Source organism: Phyllopteryx taeniolatus, chromosome 4 (genome assembly GCF_024500385.1).
Source record: "Phyllopteryx taeniolatus isolate TA_2022b chromosome 4, UOR_Ptae_1.2, whole genome shotgun sequence".
Classification (NCBI taxonomy): Eukaryota; Metazoa; Chordata; class Actinopteri; order Syngnathiformes; family Syngnathidae; genus Phyllopteryx; species Phyllopteryx taeniolatus.
In genome coordinates this window covers 32,760,857-32,773,095 of record NC_084505.1, presented here as the reverse complement: position 1 = coordinate 32,773,095, position 12,239 = coordinate 32,760,857, and the positions used below count along the sequence as shown (strand labels likewise).

General features: G+C 39.5%; 2 protein-coding genes across 5 annotated transcripts; both read left to right on the top strand.

The window, feature by feature from the left end:
- The first annotated feature begins 667 nt into the window (after positions 1-667).
- LOC133477360 (ATP synthase membrane subunit K, mitochondrial-like) lies at positions 668-3,836 on the top strand. Of its 3 annotated transcripts, XM_061771983.1 has the most exons (5): positions 700-849; positions 1,490-1,608; positions 1,695-1,791; positions 2,736-2,828; positions 3,684-3,836. In XM_061771983.1, exons 3-5 carry the CDS (start codon positions 1,723-1,725, stop codon positions 3,780-3,782), a joined length of 261 nt encoding a protein of 86 aa, XP_061627967.1. In that variant the 5' UTR covers positions 700-849; positions 1,490-1,608; positions 1,695-1,722; the 3' UTR covers positions 3,783-3,836. The 3 variants fall into 3 exon arrangements, with proteins under 3 accessions (XP_061627965.1, XP_061627967.1, XP_061627966.1); XM_061771982.1 differs by having other exon boundaries at positions 707-849; positions 1,490-1,791; XM_061771981.1 differs by lacking the exons at positions 1,490-1,608; positions 1,695-1,791 and having other exon boundaries at positions 668-849.
- A 1,346-nt stretch (positions 3,837-5,182) lies between these two features.
- Positions 5,183-11,843, top strand: LOC133477255 (suppressor of cytokine signaling 1-like). Of its 2 annotated transcripts, none has more exons than XM_061771833.1 (4): positions 5,183-5,308; positions 8,200-8,590; positions 9,164-9,345; positions 10,744-11,843. In XM_061771833.1, exons 2-4 carry the CDS (start codon positions 8,330-8,332, stop codon positions 11,066-11,068), a joined length of 768 nt encoding a protein of 255 aa, XP_061627817.1. In that variant the 5' UTR covers positions 5,183-5,308; positions 8,200-8,329; the 3' UTR covers positions 11,069-11,843. The 2 variants fall into 2 exon arrangements, with proteins under 2 accessions (XP_061627817.1, XP_061627816.1); XM_061771832.1 differs by having other exon boundaries at positions 5,245-5,308; positions 8,109-8,590.
- The last annotated feature ends 396 nt before the right edge of the window (positions 11,844-12,239 follow it).

Here is a 12,239-nt window from a genome sequence, read left to right as displayed (position 1 = left end):
TATTTATTTATTTATTTTTATATTGATTTATTACTAAAGTGGTCTATAGTTTTTTAAAGCTCTTTACTGTGAAGCTAAACATAAAACAAAGGTTGTGTACCACTTACAAAAATGTGCTATTTTATTGCTAGCGCGCAATACAAAATGCCATAGACAGGGTAATATAGCTGGCACATCCACAAATGGTGCAGGAAGACATGTAGGCAGACAATATGACAATAACTCATAGGTACATGTTCTTTATCATTTGCGGGAAAATTACTAATATTTCAATGTTTCATTCTATTTAATTATGTCACTATTGTATGCTTTATAAGGTGCAATACTGTAGAGTGCTGTTTTTCTTATTAAAAAACAGGTTACAACATGTGCAGTTTGGTGCTCCCTAAAAAGAGATAATCGTACAAATGGCGCAAGTTTTTTATTGCTTCCGAGCAGAGGTATCCCTGTTGTTGTTGTTTTTTTAACTTCACCTCATTCCTCCTCCTCCTTGCGACCTAACTGCGCGCCTCTCCCTCTGTCGCATTCAACAAAGGTTTTTCGGGCCGAAGGTGAAGCAGTAAGAATTTGAGACAAAAGTGGAGCTTGGCTAGTTTGTCATGCCTGTTGTGCACCCTCGAGCTCACGCTGGGAAAGTGGGTGTGTTTGCAAAAAAACAGATCATCAGTGGGCTACACAAAGCCACGTTTAGGGAGGAGATGTCTGCATAAAGTTAGCTTCGCTCGAGGTGCAGATACTGTAAACACAGACAACATTATCATGGCTTCCACTCTTCCACCCTACTTGTGGCAACTCGCTTTTACGGGGGAGTTCTCAGTTTACGACGGTACAGACGGACGAGGTTTCAAGGTTGCGATTTTTTATGTTTTTATTTTTTTTTCATTTGATTGTTTCATATTTACGGCCTGAAACTGTTTTTCATACTTAATATAATTATGAATTTAGGACTGCATTAATGTACAACCCCAATTCCAATGAAGTTGGGACGTTGTGTTAAACATAAATAAAAACAGAATACAATGTTTTGCAAATCATGTTCGACAGGCGAGGCCGGATTTGAACGTCCCAACTTCATTGGAATTGGGGTCGAAGGTTAGAATTAGCATATTGTCATTGCAGTGGTAGACTACGACATACAGTATTCCGACTTACGTACAAATGTATTTTGTTACCGGTTGTCGATTAAAATGAGTTAGTTTATTATTTATTATTCAAAAATTATATCAGTGAGGTGCTTTGTTTTTTTTCTGATAATATTACATGTATTTTTATGTCTATAAAGATAGATAGATAGATAGATAGATAGATAGATAGATAGATAGATAGATAGATAGATAGATAGATAGATAGATAGATAGATTAAAACCCTTCGTGCGTTGAATTAAGTTTGTAATTTGTCTAAAAATGTGCAGTCTTGTGGGGGGGGAAACGTGAATATGTCTCTCTCCTGTGGAAAACTGAGAAACGACATCTGTGTACTCGACTCCAGGCACAACCGCTCACCAAGCCAAGCGTCTATTGGTCAATTGTTTACAAGCAACCTTGTGATTGGCCAAGATGTGGTGTCGTCACAGTAACCCGGAACACAATGCACTCACGATGAAAATCGTGTAAGTGACGCCTCTTGTCTGCTTAAAGAGAATTTTTTGAATGTAGCAAATTGTACTAAAGTAGTGTTTTGTTTTTTAACCAAGTGTACAGGTATTTTAATAGTTTTCAATCATGCCGACGTCTCCTGTTAAAACGCGAATCCCGCTCACTAGTTTCGGCCACTTGATAACAGAGGTGAAGGTAAGCAACATTTTGTTGTATCACAGTGCGAATCAAGATGATTAAAAATATGCAGTAAGTACATTTTTATGTAAAAATGCTCCCTTTGTTGCCTTAAATTGGCATCATCTTTGGAATCTTCATCTCTACAATGCAAGTGTATGTTCTCATTCAACCACATTATTGTATGCCTAATGTGTTCAAAATCGGTGGGCTTTTGTTTGAAATTATGGCGGGGTGTATATGTAAATAAGTGTAAAAAAAAAAGTGCCTTTTTTTAAAACATTGATGTAAACCCCATCCCTAACTCATTCACTGCCAGCTGTTTTCAAAAGTTCCCCATATTGCCAAGCTAAGCACCGAACCTACCAAAAGAAAAGAGTGGACATTCTTCTTTCACCTGGAAAAAATAGTTTGTTTCTATCACTTTGCCCTATTACGTAATCAATAGTAGAACATGGGTTGGTTTAATCAAAAAACGCAGATTTGTAAGCAAAAAGAGGAGGAAAGGGCTTTTTGTGAGAAGAAACATGTCAAGCTGAACAGTGACTTTGACGCTAATATGTTTTGCTTTTGTGACACCTCTAGTGCATACATCTCAAAGAAATGAGCTTCTTCTCGGAATTCTTTTACTTTCATTTCTTTTTTTTTTCTCCGAAGAAAGCTTGTGTTCGTAAACCATGAACCCAGCAGATCTGAAAAGCCTTCTGAGCGTGTCAATGTTTGCGTTTTTTAAATGTGAAAACGATCAGCATGAAACTTCAGCAAATTTGTGTTCCGCTGTAAGTTAAGTAATTCCACATTTCAAGCGTATCCTGTTTTGTCTTGACATTTTAACCTGAGCATTAACTTTGCCACAAAGTAAATGGCTGGACTTTTGACCTTTTAAAAAAAAAAAAAAAAAAAAATAACAACAGCAAAAATGCTGCTAATTTCTTACTGGGTGTGTTCGTGTGGCGTTTCAGAGGCAGCTGTTTGCCATCGAGGCGCCAGCGTCGGTGGAGCTGACCGGTTTGAGAAAGTACTTTAACAGCTACACACTGCAGGGGCGCAGAAATGTAGGTAACACACATGTATATGTAATCGCGTTCAATCATACCCTCAGCTCTAATTGACGCTGTATCCCAACGCCGAGACGCCTCCCGTCATTCCTCTCTGGGCAACATTTTTATTTAGGTAACGTAATTACCTCCGCTCACAGGCTGACTCTCGGATGTTGTAAACCATGTCCCTGTCCCCTGTGCAGAAGGGGTGTGGAAAAAATACCAATATTGCGATGTATTGTTATATATGATGTTCCAGCATCAACGCAGTGAACCCTTGTTTATCGCGGGGGATACCTTCCGCAGCCACCCACAATGGGTGAAAATCCGCACAATAAGGAGACCATATAAAAACGAAAAACTTTGGAGTAATAGTTTTCCCCCTCCCACAAGCTTTAAACACATTGTATTTAAATACACGGAAACATTTACAAGCATAAAATGTATAGAAAATACTAGGGCGTAATGATCAGTTTTAACGATTTGATTTGTGTCACGATTCCTGGTTTGCGATTCGATTGGCTCATTTGGAACAATATGATCCGAAACGATTCAGTAACTTTTTAGCCAAAAATGTAACCAGCGTGATTGCGAAATCAAAACCTGGAAACTGGACAGTGCAGGTGAAATTTCCACGATTCCGTTTCTTTCCTGTAAATGAGTCATGTAAAATCAATGATGGATATAATTAACAAACAATAAACAACCACGAGGGGCAAATGCATTCACACTCGATTTTAATAAAGTGCAACTAACATCTCTTCTGGTTGGTTTCTGTTTTTACATGAAGGACGCCTCGTACATAAGGAAATCTTATCTTCCTTATCGTCCATCCAGCAGTGACCAAAAAATCTCTCTGCTCTTTTACAGTGCGTCTTGGCTACTTACGGCATCATGCTGGTAACAGCGACGGCCTATTTCATGCACAGACAAAACAAAAAAGAAGCTCCGAAGGACTGCACTGCCTGAGGGGGGTGGGGGGGAAAGCATAATGAAGTTTGTGTACCATTATTTATGATGTGAGGATATTATGTGACATAAATAAAAGTGTTTAATGATATCTGTGTTGTCAGTAAATTATATGTATGGCACATCTGCCATCATGTCTTGTTTGCAGTTCTGTTATTCATAGCTGTAGTCATGGTTGCGTGAGTAGAAGTTTATCTATCCAAATAGGTGAAACGTTCCGGAAACCGTCTGTAATTTATGACTGCATTTGAAAAGTGAAAGTGTCTGTTGCTTTCGATTTCACTCTGATCTTTTAGTACGTGAAAAGCCGTCAATCGCAGTGCAGCCGGCGCCTTTGTGTGATCACGTGTGTGTGTGTGTGTGTGGTGTGTGATTTTTGGCAGATAATTATAATCTGGAGTTCAATTAGTATGGAGTGTGAATGAGTCTTTGGTCAATTCACCAGGCGCTTCATATAGTGAACTGCAATAGAATCCACAATATTGAGAGATCACAAAAAAAGACATTTAATATCGTTTTACGCCTCCTGCACCCTTTAAACACACAACTTATTAAAAACACACATTTTACTGTAATAGACGTACTTTTTGTACGTGATCATTAGCTAATTTTCCTTTTTTTTTTTTTTTTTCTACCCTCAGTGCACAATGTTAGCAAAGCTACGGAAACACTTTTTTTTTTTAATAGCGTATCTAGTGAATTGTTTTTCTTCTCAGGATGGAAACATTATTTGATATAATTGACAGTGAAGATTCTTTTAACTTTTGTACTTAAGTTTCAGTGTGTGTACTTTCATATCTGTCTAATATGAAAAAAAACAGGTAATTATGGTTTGCTAATTTATATATTTTTGAGCTACATTGTTTAGTTTTTGCTCATGCAGGCTCAGTTGTCAGTTCAGTCGTGAATATCTTGGTTGAATTTAGCCCGCAGTAAAGTTGTGCACGTACACTGATTAAAATTTTTTTTTTTCTTCCTCAGTACAACCACAATATAATTTGAATAGTTTTTTTATATACAATAGTGTATTGTATATAATTAACAATACAAAATAATAATAATTTTTACTTTTTTACATTTCACTGTACTTTTTTGGTTTACTTTTAGTGCGGTAAAAGAGTTGAATCAGTTCTGCTTTTACTCATCTTTTCTTTTAGTATCTATACTTCTACTTAAGCACAAAATGTGAGTACTTAAGCCACCTCTCTTAGACTTTTTTAAAAATGTAAAATATGTGAATGAATGTATGAATGTGTCTTGGCTCAATAAAGTTTGAGAAAGTGGGCTCCTGTAGACCGCCGGGCGTTTCCTGCGCGTGCCATTCAAAATAAGATAAAGGAAGTCAGGAGAGCGAAAGTAAACGCGGCCGCGTTACTTGCAAGTCACGTGATTTAGGATAAGCGCGAGGAACGGTGACCCTCCTCCTCCTCCTCCTCCTCCTCCCCCTCCTGCAAGTGTTAAAGCGAAAGTAAAACATGTTTCCAGTGGGGTCGAGTTGCAAGCCGCAGCATCCCTCTGCAACTCTGGTACGTTCTAGTCTTTATTATTTTTATTTTATTTTTTATTGTGTGTGTGGTGCTCTTGGGGGTAATAAAAAATGCCCAATATTAAGTCCTGCTCGTTGCTTGAAATGAAATACATGTTTGTCAACAAGTAGACCTTGTTGGAAGTTATGGAGAGAGAAAAACGCAATGACTTGAGCTCACATTTCACATCCTTGTGTGCTGTATACTGTATGTTTTGCTTATTGCTGTTTTCATTTTATGCAGCATTGCATTTCAAATTGCATTTTTTTTTTTTTTGTTGAAAAGAAAACCAAACTGCGTCTAAAGCGAAATTGAAAAGCAACCCATTAGGCTTATTTAGTGTATTGATTGCAGAACTGAGGAAGTACACAGGGCAGTTGTATGACCTTTTTTTTTTTTTTTTTTTTTAAAGTTGAGTAAAGGACTTTAAGTAACTACACCACATGAAACAATTTTAAATTACACTTGGAATATCGGGTAAATTTCAACCACTGTGCAAACTAACAATATACAGTAAAATGGGACTTGTTTTAAACTCATTTCTATGTGCGTTTATATGTTAAAGTTTGTGTGGGTTTATATAAAATTAGTGGTGAAAAAAAGATATGTTGACATAATTGTTTAGCGGTCTTTCCTTATTAAATTCAAGGATTTCCGTTTATATCGTCCAATGACACGTATACAATTTGATACTGCGTTTGTATTTATTTTCTTAACTTTATAAAAAGGTTTGCCATACATCCTCCAACAGTGGCCTTCACTGTAATATACTCCTTTCTTCAATTACTCACCAGGCATCTAATTACAGTAATTAAACAACACACATCAAACAAATGTTTCTTGTGGTGCTCGAAGGTAGCTGTATTTGCTATGATAACTGTTCCCGCACCACAGTACGATTCATTTTGTGTTTTCCATTGCCCTCGGAACTGTGTGGAAGAGAAACAAATTAGCAGGTTCTGAGAAACAAGATATTCCCCATTGTGGCCTTATTTAAAATAAATAAATAAAAACGTTGTCCCCAAGGGGAAATCTAGTTTGCAGCAATGCAGCACAATGAAACACATTAAATAAAACAGTAAAAAAAAAAAAATGTAAACAAAAACATTGAATACACAAAATACAATTAACACAGAGTGTACAGAGTGCAATCTCCCGATTGATTTAAATGCTTAACAGTTGATAGTACAAACGACCTCAGGTATCGATTTGACTTTGCCTTCCTAGAAAAGGTCCACCTCCTTCCTGATGGGAGTAGAAACTCTGAGAAAAGAGGGTGCTGGAGGGTCTGCCCGGACCGCCTTGGCCCTCCTAAATACACACAATTTGGTAGACCTGGCTGAGATCAGCAAGATCAAACCCAATGACATTTCGTCAATGTTTAATAACAACATTTCCCAGCCTGTTTTTATTGACTAGGCTGAGATTGCCAAACCAACAAGTTCTAGAAAAAGTGAGTATCGACTCAACAAATGACAAATAGAACATTTTCACAAGGGAGCTGTCGATATGAAAAGTCCTCAACTTCCTGAGTCTCTGGTTGATCTTCTTAGAAATTGTTTCTGTGTTGGCCTCGGAAGTCAGCTTGTTATCCATAATAGTTGACTGGTTAGCACATCTGCCTCACAGTTCTGAGGACCGGCGTTCAAATCCGGCCTCGCCTGTGTGGAGTTTGCATGTTCTCCCTGTGCCTGCATGGGTTTTCTCCAGGTACTCCGATTTCCACCCACATCCCAAAAACATGCACGGTAGGTTTATTGAAGACTAAATTGCCCATAGGTGTGAACGTGAGTGCGAATGGTTGTTTGTTTATACGTGCCCTGCGATTGAGTTGCTACCAATTCAGGTTGTACCACGCCTCTCGCCCAGAGTCAGCTGGGATAGGCTCCGGCACCCTTGTGAGGAAAAGCGGTTCGGAAAATGGATGGATGGACAGGACCATGGCCCAACTCCTGGTCCTGTAGGAGACTCTGGATGACTAAATCATGATCCTACTTTATTATAGATGATGACTCAAATACAGTATAACAGCAGTTAGTATACAGTATAAATAACAAGCGTGACAAGACGGACCCCTGGGGTGACCCAGTCGAGAATCAATCCTGTCTATCAGGGTTGCTAAGGCGTTCTCCACCCCTTTGCCTGCCTGATATGAAAATTGCAGTGGGTCAATTACACTCTGTGACATAGCTAGCAAGGTTCCAATTTTTTCAAGCTCTTTCATAACTAATAACATGATCGCCCCTGGGCGATAGTCATTCAGCCCTTTAGATGATGCAACCCTGACCACAGGAATGATGATGGATTCTTCTCATGCTTTTGAGTGAATTGTTTGATATTGCCGGCTGATGAGTTTTTGTAAAGGCATTGTGTCTTGTGCCAGCCCCAAAATCAGTTGTTCAAAAGTTCTCTGTATAATCTGGAAAAAAAAACAAAAAAAACAAACAAACAAACAAAAACAAAAATACATACAAGGTGCACTTTTACAGTTATCATCAGCTAATTTAGCATTTGTTGCTCCTCAATTCACAACATCAGCAAAGCTATGGGACCATGTTGTTTTAATAGCATAAAAGTGGAGCCAACGCTAGCTAGCGCTTAGTTACAAAAAAAAAAAAGTAACAATGTGATTTTTTTTTCTTCACAGCACTATGTGACTTAATGGTATTATTGTATACTGTATAATTGACAGTACAAATTCATGTCCTTACATTTAGGAGTACAGTTTGTACTTTTTAAAAACTTTTATACAGGATTGAATCAGTATGTCTCCTTTTACCAGTCTTTTTTTTTAACACAGGTATCTGTACTTCTACTTTAGTACAACTCTGCCGTGAGATTTTTCAAATCTAAAATATACGACACGTTGGCCTGTGACTTCTGTCAAACAGGGGATCACATCAGGAAGCCGCCAGCCTTCGTCATTCAATGTGGACTGCAAGCACCATGGTGTCACAAAGTGGGCCGAGCAGTTGATGGCGCCCGGAGCAGAGGTTCTGCCGGCGGCGAACAGGGGAGAAAATGGTCCAATATGAGGTTTTCCAGTGGAGGTTTCCCAATAATAGGATGGTTAGAGAGAAGCCTAACAGAACAGTAAGAAAGAAAAAGGATGTAAAACAACAGAAGCTAAGTCAAGCTCCTGACGAGCCTGCCACACCTCAACAAGTTCAGAATCCAGAACAAAAGAACAAGGACACCACGGAGAGGCCGCAGGACGCGCTGCACGGGAGCCACCTGCACAGTCTACACCTCTCAGACGAACAACTTGAAACCTGGTGTAAGGTAACTTGGCTCACCTTACTTCTGTCCTGTCATAAAAGCAGGGCAGTGACCTGAAAATATGCTGGTTTTGCTTTCAAATGCCACAATGTACCTGTTAACTTGCATGGGGAAACACCACACTAGATACTAACTTGACTTTCGTAGGAAGTGGTGCTTTGAAATATTGTTGTGAAATGAAACCACAAGATTACTAGAAATGGATGGATGTAGTGTAGTAGCGGGCCGTGTATTTGGTACGTGGGCCTTCAGTGGGAATTTGGCCGAGTTCAAGTTGCGCTAAACTCATTGTCGTGTATTATTTCTACAACGTAAATACATTGGCTATGTTCGATTATGTTTGTATGTTTGAAGGTAAGTGGTATTATTGCATATATACCTGTATATGCGATATCACTGTCTATTTGTTGCATTATATGTGTACAGCACCTGGAAAACCACCATGCCACGTTGACCTAATGACAAATGTTAGAAACTAGTGCTTCATATGACAACCCAGATACTAAGTGAATGTTCCATTTAAAAAAAAAAAAAAGCCCCTGTACAATTCATGTTTTACATACACTGTATGTGCAGAATGGACCGGAAGCTGCCAACTTGCCCACTCACCTGCGTCCATTCAGCAGCCCGGAAGAGTACAAACTTGTGAAGCGCACTCACCAGCAGCTCCAGCACAGCTCCTACTACTGGGGAGCGATGACCATGGAGGAGGCGCACAAAATCCTCGCACTGGCGCCACCAGGCTCCTTCCTCATCAGGTAAATCCAGTCTGGATTCAGAGTCAATGTTAACCACCAGCAGCCAATGTTAAAGCTGTGTAACAGGATACCCCTGTGAACGAGTGAGCCCTGCAATTATATCGACTTAGAAGTAAACTACAATCATGACTATAATCATACAATGGACTTCTCAGGAGGTTTAATGATTTTTCAGGTGTTAATGACGTACAGTGAACCCGCACATGCTCGCAGTTCGGCACCCGCGGATTCACTTATTTGCTGATTTTATGTATTTATTTTTTAGTAAACTTACTTTTTCTATTATTTTTCAATTGTTTTGACATTTTTTTTCAATTTTTTTCTTTTTTTTTTTCGTATTTCTTTTTTTGTGGGAACCAACCCTCTAAATGCTTCTTGGCAGTTTATCACTGCTTATTCAAGAATGGAAAAAAAATATGTTTTTTTGTTTTTTGGTTTCAATGCCTGTACAATGCACGTCAATTATCCGTAGATTTTCGCTATCGCTTTCTATCCACCGCAAATAGCCAGGCTCCACCATATTGAAGTAACAAGATGCCAGCAGAGCACCTTTTTCTAACAGACGATGCTAAGGCCTGACAAAATGAAGCTCCTCCGTTCACTTTAACATAGGTCCTTGGCCCCAAGATGCCACAACATGCTGCCAAAGTGGTGCCTTGACATACAAGTTTTTTGAGACGAAAGCCGTCTACGTAATGACACACGCAGTTGAAGTTTTAATGTCACACTAAACATAAAACTAGGAGAATTACACATTGTATATTCAAAACAACTTTGCCTTCCGCTAGCTTAATGCTAATACACGATGCAAAATGCCATTGATGGGTTAATGAATAGCATTGATAGTCCCAGTTTTAGAACCCTTTAAGCAATGGATATTTGAAGACAAATGGTGGTGCATCAACACCTGACGATAGACAAGATAACAAAGCTCAAATGTTCTTTTACTTCTGTGAAAAACGACCAATATTACTGCGGTATACTGAGTCACGTAAAGTAGTTGTGAAAGTCTTCTTCGTTTGTGTTCATGACTGTATTATACTGCCCCCCCGGTTGCCAAGTTGTGCATAACAGAAGGTTTCGCAGTAAATCATGATGCACAAACTCTTTAATTCTTGAAATTCGATTGAATTATGTTATTATTGTTTTATCAATTAAATATTATAGAGTTCTATTTTCCTTATTTAAAATAAAAAAAACAGATTACAGATTTTTTGTTTTTGGGAGAGGCTGGAATGGATGGATAGCATTAGTAGAATAGTGGTACATACTGCTGCCTTTCATGCAGACGGCGACGGGTTCGATTTCTGGTCAGTGCCTTGCTGTGGCGAGCCTTGATGGGGCAAGCCAAAAGCCACAACGACCACACGTAGGTGACTTATTGTTTTGTCTTTCCAGAGACAGCGGGCAGCCGGACGTGTTCTTCACACTGAGCTACCACAGCGACGACGGGCCAACGAGCATCCGCGTGGTGCTCCGAAAGCTGCTCTTCGGTCTCTGCGGGAGCCAAAAGACTTTCACCTCCCTCTTCGACCTGCTGGCTCACTACAGCAGCCCGTCGTGCAAACTGACCACGCCGTATCGCAGGCAGCAGCCCGAGCACCTCAAGCAGATCTGCAGGAGGGCTCTGGTGCACACGTATGGAGTGGAGAACATAAGAAACTTAACTGGGCTCAGTTGTGAAGTGAAAGACTATGTTTATGCCTATCCTCACTCCATATAGTGGAAACATACGCTTTTGTGTGACATTTCAGGATGAATTTAAAATGCACTAGAGCAATCCCTCGTTTATTTCGGGGGTTATGTTCGAGACCAGGGATGTCAAGCATACGGCCGGGGGGGCCAAAACCGGCCCACGAGACGGTACAATCAAAATTACACAAGACATTGTGGTTGTGGGGAATAAGGATGATTTTGAGAATTATTATGCTCAGGTTTGTGCTTTAAAATACAATCACTGTGATCAGTGAGGATCCACACATGACAATCAGGAGCAAAATTTCCTCAAGAAATCTGAGTTTGTTTTGTACAATTACACACAAAAAAACATTGCATCCAAAGAGCTTCCTAATGTGCATGTTTTGTTTTGCATGAAAACAAAGGGAAAACCTTTGTGTTACAGTATTTATTTGTATATTACGTATGGTATGATTTTAGTGGTCCGCCCCCTTTGACATTAAATTTGTATTTTAAAGCTCCTGAGGTGTACATATTATTTTTGTCCACTTGGTGTCGCCAATGTCATCACGTTCTAAAGTACTGTAGTATCTGTGCCTACATCTGACTGAAAGCAGGGCCTAAAAAAGTTGGACATGAGCATTAAAAAATTCAGAGAAGGTCAAATCAAATTCCCCTTTAAAGGCTGTAATGCATTTTCGATTCATCCTGAAATTTCACCCAAAAGCATAATATCCAAAATTTTTGGTGAGTAGTGTGTTTGTGTTCATTACTGTACCTGCGGCTTGAGTACAATAAATGCCAGCCATTTTTGTTTAATATATTATTCTTATCATGGACGACATGTGTTATCCACCACATTCATTTTTCACAGAGCTTCTCCAGGCTAATAAATATCAAAAATAATATTATTGCATCTGACGGTGGGCAACTGGTTAGCACGTCTGCCTCACTGTTCTGAGACTACGACTTAGACTTCCGCATTGGCGCTGTTTTAAGACGTTTGAAGTCTAGTTCACCAATCAAACGACACAAGAAAGTCACATGCCCTCACACGACGTCTTCTGTTGGGCTTCCCGGGCATAGGTATTCTCGTCTGAGCTGTCGTGCCTCCTTGGCGGGCATGTTGGGAAGGTCGTCGTGACCATGACGGCAACTGGGCGCAACTCGTCGCGTTTACATTTAGACGAACAAAAACAACAGCTTTCATGTATTGT

Excerpts from the sequence above, each read along its gene's own strand:
- LOC133477255 (XM_061771833.1), top strand. The coding sequence starts at position 8,330 with ATGGTCCAATATGAGGTTTTCCAGTGGAGGTTTCCCAATAATAGGATG. Across the intron at positions 8,591-9,163 it reads AACTTGAAACCTGGTGTAAG|AATGGACCGGAAGCTGCCAA; the intron begins GTAACTTGGCTC and ends CTGTATGTGCAG. Across the intron at positions 9,346-10,743 it reads CCAGGCTCCTTCCTCATCAG|AGACAGCGGGCAGCCGGACG; the intron begins GTAAATCCAGTC and ends TTGTCTTTCCAG.
- LOC133477360 (XM_061771981.1), top strand. The coding sequence starts at position 760 with ATGGCTTCCACTCTTCCACCCTACTTGTGGCAACTCGCTTTTACGGGG. Across the intron at positions 850-2,735 it reads CAGACGGACGAGGTTTCAAG|AGGCAGCTGTTTGCCATCGA; the intron begins GTTGCGATTTTT and ends GTGGCGTTTCAG. Across the intron at positions 2,829-3,683 it reads CACTGCAGGGGCGCAGAAAT|TGCGTCTTGGCTACTTACGG; the intron begins GTAGGTAACACA and ends GCTCTTTTACAG.